This window comes from Podarcis cretensis, assembly GCF_951804945.1.
Source record: "Podarcis cretensis genome assembly, chromosome: 4".
Taxonomy (NCBI): domain Eukaryota; kingdom Metazoa; phylum Chordata; class Lepidosauria; order Squamata; family Lacertidae; genus Podarcis; species Podarcis cretensis.
This window is the reverse complement of record NC_137173.1, coordinates 14715233-14736853: the sequence shown is the minus strand read 5'-3', so window position 1 is coordinate 14736853 and position 21621 is coordinate 14715233. Positions and strand designations below refer to the sequence as shown.

At 46.0% G+C, this 21621-nt stretch overlaps 1 protein-coding gene and 2 long non-coding RNA genes across 6 annotated transcripts in view; 2 read left to right on the top strand and 1 right to left on the bottom strand.

Moving 5' to 3' along the window:
* The window catches only part of GRM5 (glutamate metabotropic receptor 5), a 274582-nt gene extending 267692 nt beyond the window's left edge, over window positions 1-6890 (top strand). For 3 of the 4 annotated variants that reach the window (XM_079973382.1, XM_079973380.1, XM_079973381.1), the window contains one exon: window positions 5997-6890. In XM_079973382.1, coding sequence (XP_079829508.1) covers window positions 5997-6846 — 850 coding nt within the window. In that variant the 3' untranslated portion in view covers window positions 6847-6890. The remainder of the gene's footprint in view (window positions 1-5996) is intronic. The other variant, XM_079973383.1, reaches the window with a different exon arrangement.
* A 299-nt stretch (window positions 6891-7189) lies between these two features.
* On the bottom strand, window positions 7190-11279 carry LOC307215119. The gene is made up of 2 exons (XR_013838281.1): window positions 9352-11279; window positions 7190-9100 (listed from the first exon to the last, which is right to left on the bottom strand). It is a non-coding gene; the product is annotated as an uncharacterized lncRNA (long non-coding RNA).
* A 375-nt stretch (window positions 11280-11654) lies between these two features.
* On the top strand, window positions 11655-14454 carry LOC307215115. Its single transcript, XR_013838276.1, has 2 exons — window positions 11655-13853; window positions 14230-14454. It is a non-coding gene; the product is annotated as an uncharacterized lncRNA (long non-coding RNA).
* The last annotated feature ends 7167 nt before the right edge of the window (window positions 14455-21621 follow it).

Here is a 21621-nt window from a genome sequence, read left to right as displayed (position 1 = left end):
TTCAAAAATCAATTTAGGGGGGAAATCCATCCAATAAACATTAGATGATCACCAGGGCTAGCTGCCTAAATTAGTCCTATTTGGGCCAGCGAGGAGACCAGGGGAGAATTAGCTGTGGGATCCCAGAGTGGGTAATCTTCATTAAAAGGGGAGGGGAGGGAAGGAAGGGGAATAAAAGATCAGGCTAAGTTCAAGTTGAAAGCCAGGCGGAATAGCTCTGTCTTACAGGCCCGACGGAAGGAGGTTAAATTCTGAAAGGCCCTAGTCTCATGGGACAGAGCATTCCACCAGGTTGGAGCCATCACTGAGAAGGCCCTGGCCCTGTTGTGGTTGCAAGATTGCTCCATTGAGCAGGGGGTTCCACTACATGATGTCTCAGGTTCCTCCCAACTCTTAAAAACCTATTCAGTTGCTTTATGCATCATCAGGCTATTGGTCATCTAGGGCAGCACTGTCTGTACTGACCAATGGCAGCTTACCAGATTTTCACACAGCCACAGGAGAAGCTTGGAATTGAACCAGGCACACTGTGCGTTCCATCACTTTACATGTTTTTCTTGTGCAAATCCTGGCTTGTTCAGCCTACATGTCGCAAGCCCTTATATAGCTCGGCAGCTAGGTAGATCTGAGACACTACAGAGCTATGCTGCTGTTTGTTTTTATGGTAGGCTCACGGCTCCAGCCAAAGCTTTGAGCGTCTTTTCCCCCCCAAATGAAAGCCTAAGGTGACTTTTACTATCTTGCAGCTGCAACTGCGAGGAGGAAGAGAAAAACAGCATTCTAACTTGATTTATCCACCGCTATAAGCACTCATCTGTGCTCTTTAAAAAATAATTACAAAGGTGCAGAGATTTTTTACAGCAGTTGGTTTGCCAAAAAATGCTGCACATTCAATGAGATACTGATGCCCCCAAATTCCTGCAAAATAAAATGGAAAAACAGGGAATTGAGAGAAACAAAATATGTCAGATTCACCCATTCCTCTGTGGATTAGAGAGAGAGAAAGTGAGGGAGAGAGAGAGAAAGAGAGAAAGACGTGCTTGCCTGCCTGTGAGCTCGGCAAGGGTTGGAAAACCCAACCAAAATCTTAACAGCAATAAGGACACCTTGTGACAGGGATGGCGAAGGTGAAAGATTATTCGAGGGATGAAAAGCACTGGGGCTGCATTCTGTGGAAAGCTGCCTTCAGTATTTGAGGAGGGACAATGACTTTTGCATGTTTGCCAAACGTTGCTTTGTTTTCCCTCAACGAGAAAGCCAGTGATGCGATCTGACTGACCCCCTCAGTTAAACCTCCTGGATGGGCAAATAGAGTGACACATGCATCCCAAGGCCTATTTGGGTAGTGGGAGAAGGGAATTTAAAAATGGCCTTCTGCCTCCAATTTCCTGGAAATGCCACTGGTTTTTATGACTGATGCACTTTAGGGAGCGAAGAGGCTTAATTTGCTACATGAACGTGACACAGAGCTCTACAGTAAAAAGAAAGAAAGAAAGAAAGAAAGAAAGAAAGAAAGAAAGAAAGAAAGAAAAGGAACCAGTCTGGCACTTTCGATATATGGACATGGCAATGAGCCCAGCCTGGGGTGGCAGCCGCTGACAGGAGACTCAGTGCCTCCCTGGCTATTAAATGACACAATTCTGCTCTGTCAAGCAGGTGGCCTGTAATTAGGCAATTAGCTCCCAACAAGGCCAGTTGTGTAGTCACCCTGAATGGCTGGACAATCCTCTCAGAACCTAGCTGGACAGTACGTGAGGAAAATGAATATATGCACATAAGACTTCCTCATCAAAAGACTGCTAACTCTCTCTATTCCAGCGTTCTGAACAGTCTGAAGGTTCCAGGTCAGGAAACCCAACCCCTAATCTCAGGGTGAATGAGAAAGACCATCATAATGACACATGTCACAGCCTCACTGTGCCTACCTTGCTTTGGGGAGGGGCGTTTAGCTGCATTCCCCCCCCCACTGTAATAATAATTTTATTATTTGCACCCTGCCCATCTGACTAGGTTTCGCTAGCCACTCTGGGCAGCTTCCAGCATATATAAAAACATAATAAAACAGCAAACCTTAAAAACGGCTGCCTTCAGATGTTTCCTAAATGTTATATAATTACTCGTCATCTTGACATCTGATGGGAAGGCGTTCCACAGGGTGGGTGCCAATACCAAGAAGGCCCTCTTCCTGGTTCACTGTAGCTTCACATCTTGCTGTGAGGTTAACGCCAGAAGGCCCTCAGAGATGGACCTGAGTGTCCGGGCTGGATGATGGGGGTAGAGATGCTCCTTCAGGTATACAGGGCCCAGGCTGTTTAGGGCTTTAAAGGTCAACACCAACACTTTGAAATGACCCCATAGCTGTTGATTGAGACAATGAATCTAAGTCCACAGCCTGCAAGCATCTGAGTTTCCCTACAGGGAATATCCCATGCAGATATTCCCCTGCCTCTTCCCCATGGAAAACCATAAGAATCCCATGAGTCGAGGACCTTCTATGATGCTGCTCACTGATTCAGTTTGGGAAGCCTCTCTCAGATATCTTCCCTGAGCTGTTTTTGAAATCTGCCTTGGTTTCATTTGTGTGATGCCGCATTGAATTCTGGTCTGGGAGAGATATCAATAAAGATGACAATAAACCCTTAAACTACAAATTCCATGAAAGATCGGCCAGGAATCAAGAAATTTACTGTATTTTTTTTGTTCTATAAGACTCACATTTTCCCTCCTAAAAAGTAAGGGGAAATGTGTGTGCGTCTTATGGAGTGAATGCAGGTTGCGCAGCTATCCCAGAAGCCAGAACAGCAATAGGGATTGCTGCTTTCACTGCGCAGCGATCCCTCTTGCTGTTCTGGCTTCTGAGATTCAGAATATTTTTTTTCTTGTTTTCCTCCTCAAAAAACTAGGTGCGTCTTGTGGTCTAGTCGTCTTATAGAGCAAAAAATACGGTAATTCATGTGGGAATGGAAAACAAGTAAATTTCCAACTAAGTTTCTCGGAGAGAGAGTATTCCCCCCCCCTCCCTACTTCTCTGGTTTTCTTGACTCTTCTCTTTACACATAAACTTCCAGAAGCAGAGGTCTAATTTCCTAGACTTATTTCTAGTCTAAGAATCCCATCCCCTCAGAGATGACACCTGGGGTGGGCCACACACCCTGTGTGCCCCCTTCCTCCGCCAGTGCCCATCCATACTCCACTCTGGTACCAGAGCTACTAACTGCATTAACTCACAAATCCCAGCTACTCCTTTACCAGCATTTCATCCTCCTGCTCCCTCTTACCTGAACTTTTGACAGCAAAGCCCCTCCTCCCATCCAGTCACAATGTAAAACACAGTTCTCTACAGGTACATTCAAACACGGGGAATGTTGCATTAGTTTTCCTGATCCTAATGCTGATCCTAATGGGACATGGGTGGTGCTATGGGTTAAACCACAGAGCCTAGGGCTTGCTGATCAGAAGGTTGGCGGTTCGAATCCCTGCGACAGGGCGAGCTCCCATTGCTCAGTCCCAGCTCCTGCGAACCTAGCAGTTCCAAATCACATCAAAGTGCAAGTAGATAAATAGGTACCACTCTGGTGGGAAGGTAAACAGCATTTCCGTGCGCTGCTCTGGTTCACCAGAAGCGGCTTAGTCATGCTGGCCACGTAACCCGGAAGCTGTACGCCGGCTCTCTCGGCCAATAAAACGAGATGAGTGCCACAACCCCAGAGTCGTCAGGTGTCCCTTTACCTTTACCTAATGCTAGCATTTCAGTCCAATTTTTGAACATTGCTTCCATACTGCAGTACCTTTTGCGTTATGGAACAGTCACTTCCTTACTGGTACAGGCACATATTGCACTGAAGTGCATTTGCACCAGTGGGTGTGGTGTGGCAAAACAAGGAGCATCACTGGACAATGTCTCTACTCCTCCATCCTTTACGCACATGCATGCTTGGGACCCACTATGATTTCCTATGAAAACAAATGGAAGGGACTGCATACAGGTATGCCGCCCCAAATTTCATCACTCCCACAATTCTTTGGGTTAATGGGGTTGCAATTTTTTTTTTCTGGAACCGATGAACACAGAAAGGAGTGTTAAACTTCCACTATTCCAAAAGTCATAGAAAAGCTCAGATATAATACAGAAATTAACAATTAGTGAAATGGAATAAAAGGCTATGTGAATGCAGCCTACATCGACTGCAGAACATGTGTGACCACTTGTACTGTATTAGCTTGTCAAGTGTTGAAGAAGGATTTCACCACTGGCACAATTCCCTGTTTCACCAGAGCCACCTCCACAATGTGTCTTGTGATGTATTTGCCTGCAGTGTGTAAATCTGGTCCATGCATTGTTTCCCCTGATCTTGAGGGAAGTGGTTGTGCGTTTCAGTGTGGTGTGTGTGATACGTTATTGTGTGTGGTACAGTTCTCGGTAGAAATGCCCACTCTACAATAAGAAGATTGTTTAGGTGGATGAGTCTGCAAACCATTTTGCAGCCACAGGCATGTTTGTTTTGCCTCAGCCATTGCTTAACAGTTTATGCTTTAGAGATGCTCCATGATATGGATTTGTGTGTGTGCGCTGGAGCAGAGAAGGCTTGACACAGCTGTGTGAACTGTAGGGTATCTCTGCCAATGACAAGGATGCTTCTCCTCATTCTTGTCTGTACGAATGGACCCAGAAACATTTCATCATAGGTGAAATGGACATAGTGGCTTGCTCCTAGTAGCCCAGGTGGAGAGGGGACATGATGGTCCTCTTCAAATACTTGTAGGACAGTTACATAGAAGAAGAAAGCCAAGACTTGTTCTTTGCTGCCCAGAGGACAGAGCTAGACCTTATGTTACAGGAGGCTAAATTTCATTTGGAGAAGCTCCTTGATGGCAAGAGCAGTTTGACAATGGAATTGCTTACCTGGAGAGGTGGTGGGTTTTGATCCAAACTGGAGGTCTTCAAGAAGAGGCTGTACAGCAGTTGCAGGCAACCATTGATTCTCCAGATGTTGATGAACTACAGCTCCCACCATCCCTGGTCATTGGCCATTCTTTCTGGGACTGATGGGAGTTGTAGTTCAGCAGCTTCGGGAGGACCTGCTGTGCAGCTGTCTCCTTGCAATACTCTCTTTTCCATGCACAGAGCAGAGGGTTGAACTAGATGGTGTGCAAGAAGCCTTTCAACTCCACGGTTCTGTGATGTCCGAAAAATCCTCCGCATTCTCTAGAATGCAGTAGAAGCCATTGGTGGCTACCTGGTTTCATTTGGGTACCATGATGGTTTGTTTCAAGGCTGCTTGATGACTACCACATTTGCTTATACTTATCTTGACACTTGCTTCTTGCGATAGCAGCTAGCAAATTTAGTTCAGTTAGCTTTCAGGAATGACACCTGGGCGCTGTGATTCTGACATGTTTATTCAGCGCTGGCACCAGACTTCAATGGGGGCCCTTGGTGTGATGCCAGCGTTGCTTCTCCACTGTCCAACACACACACACACACACACACACACACACACAGAGTGAGGTTCGGCCCCAGCCCTGTTTGCAATGTTTTTCTGCTACTGACGCCATTCACTGCCCTCCATAGGGGCTTCAGTGTTGGGTGGGTGCTGGTGATTTTGAATGGGAGCTAAGCTCAGCTGTCATCCATGGGGGCCGCCTGCCATCTTAAGCGACCCCAAACGCATTACCCTAGACCATAGATCTCGGAAATCAATACATTTCATAGATCTGTGTGCCAGTGCATGGCGTTTTGGGTAACCCAAAACGGTAGGTGGCCACTGCAGATGAGCTTGGCTCCCATTCAAAGGAGGTAACACTGTTTGCTGTAATGGGTTGAGTTCTGAGTGGCATTATGGCTGGGGTAAGCTGGCAAATGGGCGTTCCAAACTATTGGGGCTATCAGAACATTGCCTGAGCTGGCCAGCCACTTGTGATGGCCCTGCTGTTAATAGCTCCCTTAGATATGAACCTTAAGTTCCTTCTCTCTCTCTCTCTTCCTTGTTTTGCAGCTCCAATGGGAAATCAGTCACATGGGCCCAGAACGAGAAGAGCACAAGCAGGGGAGCCCACCTCTGGCAGAGGCTTTCCGTTCATATCAACAAGAAGGAGAACCCTAACCAAACGGCCGTGATCAAGCCTTTCTCCAAAAGCACAGCCAGCAGCCAGCACAGCGGCAGCAGTGGCGCCACACTCACCGTCCCGCTCCCAGAGTCCAGTGCCAAACCGCTTTACGACGTCTCCGAAGCAGAGGAGCACTACCCGGCTCAGTACCGAGCTCAGACCCCTTCCCCCATCAGCACCATCAGCCAGAGGACCGCTTCGCTCAGCCGGACAGAGGATGATGTCCCAACATTCCAGACAGAGCAAACCCAGAGGAGCAGCTCCTCCCAAGGCTCCCTGATGGAGCAGATCAGCAGCGTGGTGACCCGCTTCACCGCCAACATCAGCGAACTCAACTCCATGATGCTCTCCACGACCACGCCGGGAGCCATGGTAGCCACCCCTCTGTGCTCTTCCTACCTGATCCCGAGAGAAATCCAGCTTCCTACCACCATGACGACGTTTGCAGAGATCCAGCCTCTCCCTGCCATCGAGGTCAACGGCGCATCTCAGTCGGCCAGGAAGCCATCCTGCGGCAGCGTCAAAGAGGGCCCTTCAGCAGGAACACCAGCAGCGCCAAAGCCAGACCTGGAAGAGTTGGTGGCTTTGACGCCTCCCTCCCCCTTCAGGGACTCTGTCGACTCCGGGAGCGCTTCGCCCAGTTCCCCGGCCTCCGAATCCGCCCTGTGTATCCCCTCTTCGCCAAAATACGATTCGCTTATGATAAGAGATTATGCTCAGAGTTCTTCTTCTTTGTGAATGTAGCTCACGTTCAACCTTGGATCTCTACAGCTTCAAGACAAGAGAGACGGGAGGCCAACCCTCCAAGATCTCCAGTGTTTACAGACACAAATGAGAGTACTGGGTCACCTCGAATAAATAATAAAACACGGAAGCAGGAAAGGGAAAGACGAGTTATGCTCTTTAAACACACACAAAATAAAAAAAAAACTGTTAGCAGATCTTTGTGGCCTTAAAAACATGGGCTTTTAAATGAGATAAAAAAAACTGCACCAATCTTTGAGGGCTTTTAAGGAGTCTCTTAAATCACATACCAAGTGCTTTGCATTAGTATATAACAATGAACCGTCGACAACGCATATCGGAGAGAGAGTGTGAAAAGGAAGGTTGACCTTAAGCGACCGTCCAGCGTTTGTTTACTTGGATTCCTTAACCCGGAAGTGAACCTTGACCTTTTATCAAGAAAACGGAAGACCAAAACGTTGAATGTACATTTTCTAAGAGACTTCAGATCTGGGACCAAAACAAATCCAGCTCCTTTTTTTGGTTCAAGGCATTTGTTTGGGTTTTTTTAAATGAAGATCTCAACCAATAGTCACCTGTTCTCTCTAACTGCTAACCATTTTTTTTTGGCTAAAACGTTATGTGTACATGGCGGTCCTCCGCGTGTTGACAGACGTAAGTTGATGCATTGCAGCGGATGACTGCAGTCACAGAGGGCTTTCCAAACGACTTCTCATCCGACAGATTTGTTTATGAGGAAAAGTAATAATAATCTCTTCAGTTAAGTATCTAAAAGATTTTTTTTTTCTTTGTTAACATTGGATTCACCTCCAGAGCGACAAAATTCCAGGAGGATTTTCCTGACTATTTCACCGTGTTGCCAACCAATAATGGAGTAGCAAAAAAGAAAATTAATAATAACAATATTAATAATAATATTTTATGGAGTACTGTTTTGTAATTCCCTTACCAGGGCAAATGTTGAGGTGAATATTCTCTTTCTAGCGACGCTGTGGAGCTATTATAGCATAGCTGTGTTTCCCAAGTGAAATCCACACATTTTTATGGAAATTCTTACATTAACATTGCCAGTTTGAAATTTTTACCAGGCTCAAAGGTCTTTTAGTCATAAGGAAAGGGGTCAGTTGTCTGATATTGTTCTCGAGGAGCAGGGAAGGGCCGTAGCTCAGTGACAGAGCATTGCTTTGCATGTAAAAGGTCCCAGGTTCTAGGGCTGGAAGAGAACCCTGTCTGAAATCCCAGGAAGCTTCTGCCAATCAGTGTAGACAATACTGAGCTAGGAGGACCAATGGACTGACTCAGTATAAGGCAGCTTCCTGTATTCCTATGAGTTGTTGCTCTCAATCAGAGAGGTGGGTCTCCCTAGGGAGATGTGGACAGTTGCCAGGGGAGGTGGGACTTCCTTCCTGGTCCCTCCCAATGCGTCTTTTAATTGGGAGAGATGAGTGCAAGCTTACTGCTCTGCCAATCAATTGCAACTGCAATTTGAGAGGCTGCGTGCCCTTTCAGGATTAATTCTCGGTACTGTTTGGCCAGTGGGGCAACCATCAGTTTTCCACAGATTTTAGGCTTTCTTTCCTTTATAGAGATGACGCACACAAACACACCAACTTTTTCAGGGTGTTAAAGCAGGCAACCGATTCATGATGTGACTTTGCTCCCTCTGTCCTCCTTCAGTTTCCTGGATCGTGGGCCATGCACAAGAATGAGCAATGGCTGGAGGGAATACCCTTCTGGAGTGACGGGCTGCTTCTCATAATACAGCCATCACATTGGAAGTTTCTTTAGGCCATCGCTTTTGGGTGTGCCATTTGCCATGTGGACTGGGGAAATGGTGGGCACGTGGGTGTGATCATTATGGGGTGGGTTGCCAAGCTAGGTCCAGATCAAGGCATTGGTTTTGTTGCTGGAGAAGTGGAACAGCATCCCCAGCAAGATGTCTACCTCCCCTTTGGCGAGATCAAAGCCCTCTTCATCCATACGTTATCCATTCAGAGAACATACATGTGAATAAGTGCAAGTAGGGGAGGACCTGCTTCTGACCATGGAAGCATCATGCCATCATCATGACTCATAGCCATTGATAGACTTGCCCTCCTTCCATCTATCTAATCCCCTTTCTCAAGCTGACCAGTCGGTAGCCATCACTAAATCTTGTGGTAGCTATTTGCTATGTGAAGAAGTTATTTCACTTGTACCTTTCAGCCATGTTTATTTGCTCTGGATAGCTCAGGAAATTGGTTTACGTCTATATATAGCCATCGAAATGGGTGGGATGGTGTCTTTATTGCTTACTTATTTAACTGCTGAACGGTTGCCTTCTCTCTCCCTGAAAATGTGGGGCAGAGATCATTTCAAAACACAAATTCATATATATATATATATATATATATATATATATATATGAGATAGAGACCCGTGATTACAGTTGCTAGAGGCTGCTAAGGAATTTGTGTTTTGAAACACAAGTCAGCAGTTAAATAAGTAAGCAATAAAGACACCATGCCACCCATTTCGATTGGTGCAATGGACCATGGCTCAATGGCAGTGCATCTGTTTTGCATGCAGAGGATCCCTGCTTCAGTCCCCAGCATCTCCAGGTAGGACTGGGAGAGAAGCCTGCTTGAAAGCCTGGAGGCCTCCTGCCGGTCTGAGTAAGGTACACTGAGCTCTGCCTCCACAGCTGGAGGCAGTAATGCTTTTGAACACCAGGTGCTTCAAACCACAAGAGGGGAAAGCACTCCTGTGCTCACATCCTGCTTGCAAGTTCCCCACAGGCATCTGCTTTGGGACCATTGGCCTGATCCAGCAAGCTCCTCTTATGCTCTTATGAGCTGGGTGGGTTAGTGGGCTGACTCAGTACACCTGTGTTCCTGTGTAGTCATGGGCTATGGGATTCCATGGAATCTTGCATTGACTTCATAAGGAAGTTGTGCTTCTTGAAGTCCAAAGGGAAGAACGGGGAGATCGAGGAACAACAGAAGAAGGTGGAGGCCGCCTTGTGAAATCTAAAGATATAGAAGGGTGGGGAGGGAGAGATGTGGATTTAAAATTCATTCTTTATTTCACTGAACAATGAATGTGTAATGCAATAGAAACCAGTGTTGTGGGGCAGAGCTGTGGAGTTGCCCTCCTAAGGCTGGATGGAGGTGGGTCAAGGCAGCCATGGGATCAGGGTGTGAGCACTCAGAAGCAGAGCAAATTCAGCATTCCCACCAATGCGTCCACACCACCCTGCACTACCCCATCCAGGTACTCTGCAGAGATGATGCCCCACTACACTGGTCATTCCTGGTGTTGTGTTGAAAACGAAGAAAAAATGGGGCTAATATAATGAGCCACCAGATCAGGGGTGGGGAAGCTCCTTTGGTCCTCCAGTTGATGTTTGACTCCCAACTCTCCTAAGTCCCAGCGAGCAAAGTCCATGGTCAGGGACTAGGGGGGTTGAAGTGCAGACAGATATGGCGGGTCACTGGTTCCCCATCCCTGCAGTAGATCCAACTAGTCCACGAAACTGCAATGCAGCCCATCAGCAGGGCTTTGAGGGCCTCTTGACAAAATGCAATAAGATGTTGCAGGCCCAACAGGTCTGGCCAGGGTCCCATGTGACTTGGGTGTGTCTCCTATAATATGGCCCAGGATCCTCTGCAATGTGCAGGGTTCTAGGGCAATGTGTAGATGTATCATGGCCTACTTGAGTCGCAAATGGTACCCTGAATGTAGAAAGTCGAAAATAGCCCAATCGAGGTTCAGAGCAAAGGTTCAATAGGGCATAGATCTTTGTTGTCTCGATGCACAACCGTGCTATGTGTGCTCATATTCAATCTGCGTAAGGGCACATGTGAGATCGTTATTGGTCGGTTGAGAATTGAGGACACTGTGTCAATGACGTACTCAAACATGGGAGTGTAGGGCTCAGGATATTTCTCAGTGCAGTCCAAGTGGGAAGTAGATGGTTAGCTTAACTGGGGGTCCATATGCCTGGCTGGAATGTGTCCTAGAACTATGAACATGCCTCTTGCTTGTTCTGGGTGGAGGATGGGGAGGGTTGTGTAGATATGTGAAGGAACTAGCCTGCCATACAAAGGTCATACAAAGGTCCATTCCACTTCTGCATCTGGTCTCACCCACCCAGTGGCGGAGTAAGCTGCATGAGCGCCCAGAGCGGCGGCCATGCAGTGCACCCGGGGGGGCAATCCACCACACGGGGGCAGGGCCATCCACTGTGCAGGGGGTGGGCCGATCCTCCATGCGCATGCAGCAGCGGCAGGATCCTCTGCTCATGGCTGCAGCGGGGGCGGTGCGATCCTCCACTTGCAGCTGCAGAGGCATGATGGTGGTAGCTCGTACCACCGCGCCTGGGGGCAGCGGTGCGAGCCGCCCATGGGCTGCCTTTTTGTCACCCCCCTCAGAGATGGCACCCGAGGCCCTGCCCCCTTCCTCCGCCAGTGCACCCACTACTCACCTTTGGTCAAGGGCCATAGCTGAGTGGTAGACCATCTGCCTTTCAAGCAGAAGGTCGCAGGTTCAATCCCCAGCATCTCCAGGTGGGGTTGGGAGAGACACCTTGCCTGAAAAACTGAAGAGGCGCCGAGAAAGATGGACCAATGGTCTGATTCAGTGTAAGGCAGATTCCTATGTTTCGCCACTGGTATGTGGCCCCTTAGGCTGAAAAAGCTTCCCCAACCTAGATTAGGTTTTGTTCGCAACAGATTGTCCCAGCAGGTTATGGGCACCTTCTGTCTTTTTCTCGGTTGGGAGGGATGAAAGAGGATCTGCGGTGCACCTGAAAGCCATGAGGTGGCAAAGGAGGAACATAGGGAAGGGCAGCTCCACGGTGCTTTTCCTTCCCCTTCCCCCCTCCCCCCCCCAAATCAGGATATAATCTGCCAGAGCACAAGGGTAATGTACATCTCCTTTTTGTTCTGGAAGGTAAATCACATAGAGTTGAAAGGGACCTCAAGGACCATCTAGTCCACCCCCCTGCAATGGTGAATGAGGTGATGATGAGGCTTTCAAGTTTTACTGCTGTTTGTGATGCTTCAGCACAGAGGAACTCGGAGAGTAAGGGAATTGACTGAGCAGGTGCTAGATACTCTTCCTTTCCCCTTCTAATGGAGTTCATACTACAAGTGTAAACAGTAGCACTCCTTTTTGCAAGATTGTTTACATTGCTGATTAAAGGCTAAAAGTTGCATTTCAGCTGGCTGAAGATACTTTCCTAAAGCTCGGTGTGTTTTACAAGTTCAGCCTTTGCTATTCGAAGGAAGCACCGCTGCATTCATTGGTGCCTACTCCCAGGTAACTATGCACAAGACTGTAGTCATGTTGCAAAAAATAATAAACCCGTAATTTTAAGAAATTGTTTATTAAATTTATACACTGCCCTTCCTCTGAGCATCACAGAGCAGTTTACAATGCCATAGTAACAAAAAACAACAACATATCTTATTGTCCTTGCTAGCTAGGAACCACATTAGGGTTCTAGCAAGTATCACTATAATCTCCTCTACGTTAAAACGAACTACTATATCCCCGCTCGTTTCAAATGGCCACATTTCCAAATATATATTTTTTAAAAACCTCTATATTAAGTAATGCATGTGAGAGATTTAGAAAATCCTGCAGCAAAGCTCATGTCTTGTGGCTAAATTACACAGGGTTGTGTATCATTTGATAACTCTCAAGTTTGAAAGAATTGGCTCTCTGGGGGAGGCAGTGGGGAGGTCAGCGTGGTGCAAACACCCCAGCAGGAGATTGGCTCCACCGCTGCTTTGCACCATGCTGACCTCCCCACCACCTCACCCCTCTCCCTCCCAGTAAGCAATAGCAACCCACCGGGTGGCTCCACCCCATCCAGGGAGCAGCTTCTGGCAGTTCTGAATGTGCAAATGGGCTTAACTGGAAGACCACTGTACACGTGTGTCCTCATACACATGATGATAGGGACATTTTCTCTGTAGCATTCAATGATGTTCGTTCATACACTGAATGAATGCTGCAGTCAGTGAGCGATGGGCAGACATCTATGAACCAGTCCTCAGAAACTAATGATCTAATCCAAGACTCCATGTATGCTTCACTGCACACACAGAGGTCCTATAAAATCTCTGCTTCCTTTTGCATGCTCTGAGCTGAACACTCAGTTGAAATTCCCTATGTCCAGCAAGGCGGTGGGAGGCAATCATGTAGAGAAAGACTGGGTTATTTATTGTTACCAGGAAATTGAATAGAATCATAGAATTTTAGAGTTGGAAGGGATCGTCTAGTCCAGGGTTTCCCAAACTTGGGTCTTTAGCTGTATTTGGACTACAATTCCCATCATCCCTGAGTACCCCTGACCCTGCTAGCTAGGGATGATGGGAGCTGTGGTCCCAAAACAGCTAGAGACCTAAGTTTGATAAACCCTGATCTAGTCCAACTTCCTGTGGTGCAGAAATGTTCCATACAGAGAATTCAACCTGCAGCCTTGGTGTTAACAGCACCACACTCTAACCAATTAAGCTGTCCAAGCAAATCGGAGTCCTTTTTTCTATAACACACACACTCCACTGCATTGGGAGTGTATTCATGCAATTAGCTAAGATTAAGCAATTTGCAAACTGGCTTAGAAATTCTAATGACAAATGTCAACATTTCAAATGTAGAATTTCTGGAACGTGGCTTATTTTTGTTAAGATTGTAAATGCAAATACAAGCAGGGGACATTGGAGAGCTGTGTCACTCATGCACTCATTGTTAGGAAGGTCTCAGATTTTGATGCAAACTGCAGGTTCAGAATTTGCTAAGAAACACAGGAGGTTAGCGAATGAGCTCTGAAAGCAGAATTTTAGAATGGGGATGTTGCTGCAGCTGTCTTTCCTGAGTTGTGAATTCTTAATCGATAGAACGTGTTTGAGTTTCACATTTTCTTACTGGCTCTTAAGGGAAAAGGCCCTTTTCACAGCATGTGGAAATACTTTGTGAAAGTCCCCTTTCCGAAAAACCTGTCAAGTAGAGTGGTGCCCCACAAGACGAATGCCTCGCAAGATGAAAAATCCGCTAGACAAAAGGGTTTTCCGCTTTTCAAGGCGCTTCGCAAGATGAATTTCCCTATGGGCTTGCTTCGCAAGACGAAAACGTCTTGCGAGTCTTGCGAGTCTTGCGATTTTTTTCACTTTCCCCCCCTTTTTCTAAGCTGCTAAGCCGCTAATAGCCACTTTGCCGCTTTGCTGCTAAGCCACTAATAGCCGCTAAGCCGCTAATAGCCGCTAAGCCACTAATAGCGGTAAGCCGCTAAGCCGCTAATAGGGTTGCTTCGCAAGACGAAAAAAACCGCAAGACGAAGAGACTCGTGGAACGGATTCTTTTCGTCTTGCGAGATGCCACTGTAAATAGTGATGGGGAATATATTCAGTTCCATCTGCACTTTAACATGAAACTCCATACTTCTCGCTTCCCAAAACAAGGTGTGAAACAAAATGCAATGATCCATTGAAATTCTTGCTTTTCCAAATTTTGCCGTGTAGTTTTCAATTCATAATATATACAAATATGTGTACATTAGGGGAATGTGTACATCAGTAAAGATAACATACACAAATGCATTCAGGAAATTTATTTCCATAATGGATCCAAACTACAAGAAAGAAGATTCCACCTAAACATTAGGAAGAACTTCCTGACAGTAAGAGCTGTTCGACAGTGGAATTTGCTGCCAAGGAGTGTGGTGGAGTCTCCTTCTTTGGAGGTCTTTAAGCAGAGGCTTGACAACCATATGTCAGGAGTGCTCTGATGGTGTTTCCTGCTTGGCAGGGGGTTGGACTCGACGGCCCTTGTGGTCTCTTCCAACTCTATGATTCTATGATTCTATGATTTAATAATAATAATAAAAGGTATAACCAGAGAAATTTGCACTAAAATCTTGGTAGATTTTTCATGAGAAGTTTTTTTTAAAAAACAAACAAACATCACCATCATCAAAACAGATACAAAATTGTGAGGAATGGAATTTAAGACTGAGAAAATGAGAAGTGGAAAATGAAGAATTTGTCCATTGCTACAGGTAAACTAGAACATTCCATTTCTGCTCCTTCAGCCAACAATTTTGCCTAAGGATATAGATATTGCAGAGAGAGACAGAAAGCAGCCTGGCTTTCCCTCTATGTTTGAGGCTGAAGAAGGAAAGGGAGGAAATGGTTGAAACATGTCAAAGGATGTGGAAATAAAGTCGTCAGAAAGAAGGGTTCGTTGAGGATACAGGGGAGCTAAAGACTGGCCAGGCTTTATTTCTCTCGGAAATGGTGTGTGTGTGTGTATGTGTGGCAATGGGGAGTTCAGTTTGCTGGTCCACATGGCCAACAGTTTGGCAGGGGACAAACCCAGGATGATCATGGAAGGAAAAAGTGAAGAGGTCCCTCAGTTTCCCTAGCGTGCATTCTGCACTCTTGATAGTGTGCTAGAGCACCCGACCGACTATCACGGGGCAATTCTCTCCAAACGCACCCTAGAAGCTCCTGGTTCTATTGGAAGTTTCCTGATTCACAACCCAGGACTTTCCCCCCAACAGCTGAAATCCCCTGGAGAGGGAACCCTCCAGGCATCTAAGCAGCTTCGAGAGAGTTATGCCACATTGCTTTTTTTGCAACAGCTTTTTCTTGCACCCAAGCTACTGAAATCTCTCCAATTTTGTACTGTGGAAGAAACAAAAAAAGTATATACTATCTATATGTAGTTCGAAACAAAAACAAAACAAAATTACAGATCAGCAAAGGGAACTCAAATATATATATCTATATATATCCATTTTGGTGAGGAATCCGTGTGTTGCATGACTGAGTCTATCTTGTCTAATAAGAGGAGTGCAACAATATCAGAGACAGTGTCGCCTGCTAAATGCCAACTCACTCTGATCTGCCAAATGTGAACAAATATACTATGTATATTATGTGTACTAATAGAATTCAATGGCAGCTGATGGTGATATTTGTATAATTAGACATTTGTATAGGGTATCAACGTTTTAGAGAGATGGTGCCAATTCTAAACAATATTACGTGGGCTACAAGTGCTTGTAATTCTTTCTTTTTTTAATTTGCTAATAACTTATTATGATAACTTTGTTTTGGAACATTCTGTGAGTGTTTGGGGTTATTTTTTCCTTTTTTAAAAAAAAAATACTTCTTTTTTAAAAAAAAGTTGTTGCCGCTTTAAAATTATTAAAACAATAGAGAATGTAAAGTTATTCTTTTGATGTGAACCGAGATGGAGTTTTTCATTAAAGACAAAACGAAACCTTAACCTTTCTACCTGCTCTGTTTTTGCTTTCTTACTTGTACAAAAGGAGGGAGAAGACGTGTAATTTATTTTAAGCATCTTAAGGAAATACATTTGCTTGTTTCTCGGTTGCTTACATCATGTTATAGTTGGTGTTTATGTAGAGTCGGGTACTTTTTGAACAGTATTAAAACAAAAACTGTGATATGAACCCAGCTTTGATTGGTCTTTCAAATGCCGTTGTCTCTGCTGACTGCCTACGTGCCTTCCCCACCCCCCACCCCATCCCAAGTAGATCACTGTAAGACAACCACCAAAACACATACACAGAAGGTTTCTGCCAGCAAATCGCCAATCAATGTGTAGTGGCTGTAATTGTGTTCCATGAGAGAACTAGTAGCAATTGTCCAAGACAGGGCATCTCCCAGTAGCTGACGAGTTGGAGTTAAATCATGCTCAGTTCATAGTAGGGAAAAGCAGTGCTGGATTTATGTATAAGCTAAACAAGCTATAGCTTAGGGCCCCACTCTCTTGAGGGCCCCCCCCCAAAAAGGGGAAAAAAACTGGATGTACATTTCCAAAATACAGTGGGCGCTCGGGTTGCAAACATGATCTGTGCGGGAAGCACGTTCGCAACCCACAGCAGCGCGTTTGCGCACAAGTGGGTTGCGATTCGGCACTTCTGCGCATGCGCAAAGCGCAATTTAGCGCTTCTGCGCAAGCGCAACCCCCGAAACCCAGAAGTAACCCGTTCCAGTACTTCCAGGTTTCGGCAGGTCCGTAACCCGAAACAACGCAACTTGATGCGTCTGTAACCTGAAGTATGACTGTATAAGATAAAAAACAAATAAAATAAAACCTACATACAGCAACAGTGTTTTGTGTTGTGTAGGCTCATATGAGACCTATTAGGTCCATAAACTACCATATATATTTTCAACACAAAAAACAGCGACAATTTTGTTGTTGACAAAGGATAGCTGGACATATAAAGGGGCCCATTACCTTCAGTAGCTTAGGGACGCGGGTGGCGCTGTGATCTAAACCCCAGAGCCTAGGGCTTGCCGATCAGAAGGTTGGCGGTTCGAATCCCCACAACGGGGTGAGCTCCCATTGCTCGGTCCCTGCTCCTGTCAACCTAGCAGTTTGAAAGCACCTCAAAGTGCAAGTGCAAGTAGATAAATAGGTACTGCTCTGGCGGGAAGGTAAACGGTGTTTCTGTGTGCTGCTCTGGTTTGCCAGAAGCGGTTTAGTCATGCTGGCCACATGACCCAGAAGCTGTATGCCGGCTTCTTCGGCCAATAAAGCGAGATGAGCGCTGCAACCCCAGAGTCGGCCACGACTGGACCTAACAGTCAGGGGTCCCTTTACCCTTTACCTTTACCTTCAGTAGCTTAGGGCCTCATCAAACCTAAATCCAGCCCTGGGGAACAGGCCTGAGCAGCCTAAGAAAGTCTGTGGTGGGGGGGAGAGAGGAAGGCTTTGCAAGGGCTTTGCTCAGTACAGTGGTACCTCAGGTTGCATACGCTTCAGGTTACATACGCTTCAGGTTACAGACTCCGCTAACCCAGAAATAGTGCTTCAGGTTAAGAACTTTGCTTCAGGATGAGAACAGAAATCATGCTCCGGCGGCATGGCAACAGCAGGAGGCCCCATTAGCTAAAGTGGTGCTTCAGGTTAAGAACAGTTTCAGGTTAAGTACGGACCTCCGGAACAAATTAAGTACTTAACCTGAGGTACCTGGACCGACCCTACGAGCTGGCAGAGTGGAGCAGCTGCCTCAGGCCCTGTACCCCCTGCTCCAGCCTGTAGCCCTCAGGGAATAAGTTTCAACTACTGATCCAATGGGCTTCTATAAGTGCCTTGGGGGAGGGTGCCATCTTTCTGCTTCTCTCTAATTTTTATTACATTTTCTAAGTTACATTTCAAAATATTCATTTAAACAACCTTAAATCAATGACTTCCCTGCTTCTCTTTCCATCGTTCATTTTGCATACCGTACATCCCTGCATATTTTCACATGAACTAAACCATTCAGTAATCCGTTGTTACACCCATCAAAACTTATTTACACTGTTGAATTTATCTTAATGCCACCAGCATTTGTAAATGAACACAATTTCCCCTTGTTCTCTTATTCTATATATTAAATCTGCAAGCTGCGAATATTCCATCAGTTTAAGTTGCCATTCTTCTTTGGATGGGACCTCGCTCGTTTTCCATTTGGGGGCTAACAAAACATGGGCCGCAGTAGTAGCATACATAAATAGCCTTTCTTGATACCTGAGTTTAGCTGACCTGTATGCAAAGTGGAGAAAAAATAATAATGGAGTTTTCAAATGGGGCCCAGGAGATCTTAGGCCTGGCACATACACTCTGCCAAACATGCCAATGTAGAAAATGGAAAAGGAAGAAACTCTCTCGCTGCAAGTGTTGAAGTCAGATTCCACAGCCTGTCTAGTCAGCTTCTATATGGCCCCATTTGTATTATACATTTAAAGAAGTATCATACCACTTTAAACAGTCACGGCTCCCCCACACAGCATCCTGGGAACTAGGGGTGCCAACTTGAACGAAGTATTAGGGGTGGCCAGATAAGCCGCATCCCACATAATCGATCACATGACATGACACACATACCCCATTTGAATAGCAATGTCCATTAACCTTGAGGGGGCCTGGCCCTTTCGTTGGAATATTTGGGGGGCTGCTCCCTCCCACTTGGCACCCCTGTTGGGAACCATAGTGCTCAGAGTTGCCAGGAACCCCCTCACCGTACTACAATTCCCATAGTTCCTTTTGAAGAGGGATTAATCTTTAAATCACTCTTAGAACTGTAGTTCTGTGAGGGGAACGTGGGTCTCCTAACAACTCTCAGCACCGATAGTTTCCAGGATCCTTTGAAGGAAGCAATGGCTGTTAAAGCAGTACAATAATGCTTTAAATCTATAGTGCAGATGGGATTTAACAGGAACTGGAAGAGGAAACCAGCTTGTGGCCTCCAGGAGCAGAATGTTGTAAGCCAGCCCTGCATAACATAGAAATGTGTATGGACTGAGTCAACATTTCAAAGGGCTGGGCCCATAGCTGTATGACCTCCATACAAGAAGATGAATTCTGGGTAGGGTAGAGTCACTCTGCTAGTGACCCAGCAGGTGGGTTGCTATTGCTTAAAAGAGGGAGGTAAGCCAAGCACAGAATTCCTTGAACCTAGGGAATGCTTCTGACTTCTGCTTAAGCATGAAAACATGAATATACAGTCATACCTTGGGTTAAATTTGCTTCAAGTTGAGCGCGTTCGAGTTGCGCTCCGTGGGAACCCAGAAGTAACGGAGCGCGTTACTTCCGGGTTTCACCGCTTGCGCATGTGCAGACACTCAAAATGATGTCACGCGCATGTGTAGAAGCGACGAAAAGCGACATGCGCGTGCGCAAACGTGCCGTCACTAGATATGTTTACCTCTAGATGCGAACGGGGCTCTGGAATGGATCCCGTTTGTATCTAGAGGTACCAATGTATCTGGAAAACTGATATATCAGTACCATGAAAAATTCTGCCTTGCCTAAGGAGGGCTTTAGTGGACCAACAAGGTCTGCGTGCACAATCTGGTAGGGCTCTTTGGCTTCCCTGCCAGATACCTTACCCTTTGGAGCAACCTTGACCTTGTGTTCTGCACATGACTTAAACTTCATGTGAACTTTGCAGGGTTTAATGGTCATCCCCTGGACCAGATCAGGCATCTTGGCAACAGTGGGGAGGTCAGCGTGTTGCAAATGCACCGGCAGAAGGTTCTGCGGGTGTGTTTGCACCACATTCACCTCCCTGCTGCCTTGCCTCTCCGTTAAGCAACGGTGGCTCATCTGCTGGGAACTTAGTGTAGCCTCTCCATCCTCCTCCATGCAAATGCGGGCTGCTTTCTGGGGATTCTATTTTTCTTTTTGCTCACTCCTACAATTGGCATTTATTGCTATTGACTGTGTGTGATTGGTGTTCTTTGTGAGCCATCTTCCATCAGAGGAGAGCCAATTCACGCTTCCTTTCTCTTCAAAGCCTTGAACAGATGCAATCCTTCATTCTATTAGCACTGCTGAGTTACAGCATCTCGCATGAAAGACACAGCTGGGAGTTTACAGGTTGGGGGTTGTTTGTTTTTAAGTGTCCTGTTATTTCCTCCTGGACCTCCTCCAGGGTTCCAGGGTAAGCTTGCCCCTGAAAGAGCAGGCGCACAGCCTGGGAGTCATATTGGACTCACAGCCATCCATGGAGGCGCAGGTCAATTCTGTGTCCAGGGCAGCTGTCTACCAGCTCCATCTGGTACGCAGGCTGAGACCCTATCTGCCTGTGGACTGTCTCACCAGAGTGGTGCATGCTCTAATGATCTCCCTCTTGGACCACTGCAATGTGCTCTATGTGGGGCTACCTTTGAAGGTGACCCGGAAACTACAACTAATCCAGAATGCAGCAGCTAGACTGGTGACTGAGAGTGGCCACCAGAACCATATAACTCCTAAAGGATCTTCACCGGCTCCCAGTATGTTTCTGAGCACAATTCAAAGTGTTGGTGCTGACCTTCAATAGCCTTGGCCCAGTATACCTGAAGGAGCATCTCCACCCCCATCGTTCAGCCCAACACTGAGGTCCTCCTCTGAGGGTTTTCTGGCAGTTCCCGCACTGTGAGGTTACAGGAAACCAGACATAGGACCTTCTTGGTAGTGGCACCTGCCCTGTGGAATGCCCTCCCTTCAGATGTCAAGGAGATAAAGAATTATAAAACTTTTTGAAGGCATCTGAAGACAGCCCTATATTGGGAGGTTTTTAGCACTTGATGTTTTGTGTTTTTAGATATGCTGTAAGTCACCAAGAGTGGCTGAGGAAGCCCAGCCAGATGGGCGGGGTATAAATAATAAAATTATTATTATTATTATTATTATTATTATTTACTCCATTTTATCCCACACCACAGGGTGGCATACAGAGTTCTCTTCATCACATTTTATGTTCACATCATCCCTGTAAGGTACGTTAAGCTGAGAGACTGGCCCAATGCCATGCATTGAGATGTGTAGGAATGGACAGAGCTATGAACTTCTGTTCTTCCATCTTTCCCATCTTAAATTCAGATCTCCAGTCTCCCAGGGTGAGAGGCTGGGAAAAGAGAGGGATGCTCCCAGGTGAGAGCATAGAGGGCACACCTGTTTTCTGTATGGGACATAGGTTAAGATAAACTTGTGAGAGAGGACCTTGTATTCTTCTGTCTCTTTTCTCTCATTTTATTATCCTTTGTGTAGATTGTCTTTTATTGTATTGTGGGGGGGATAAAAAACTTTATTAAAAAAAATTAAATCCAGATTTCTAAATTTCTGCAACAATTTGCGGAAATTGCTTCTCGACCATAGTACCTCCTCTGTAGCTTTTGCCCAATACATACACAAATGCAAGCCGCAGAACAAAATTTCTGGCCAAATCTACAGAACCTCTTTCCATACATTTTGGGGTGTGAAATAATTCTGGCT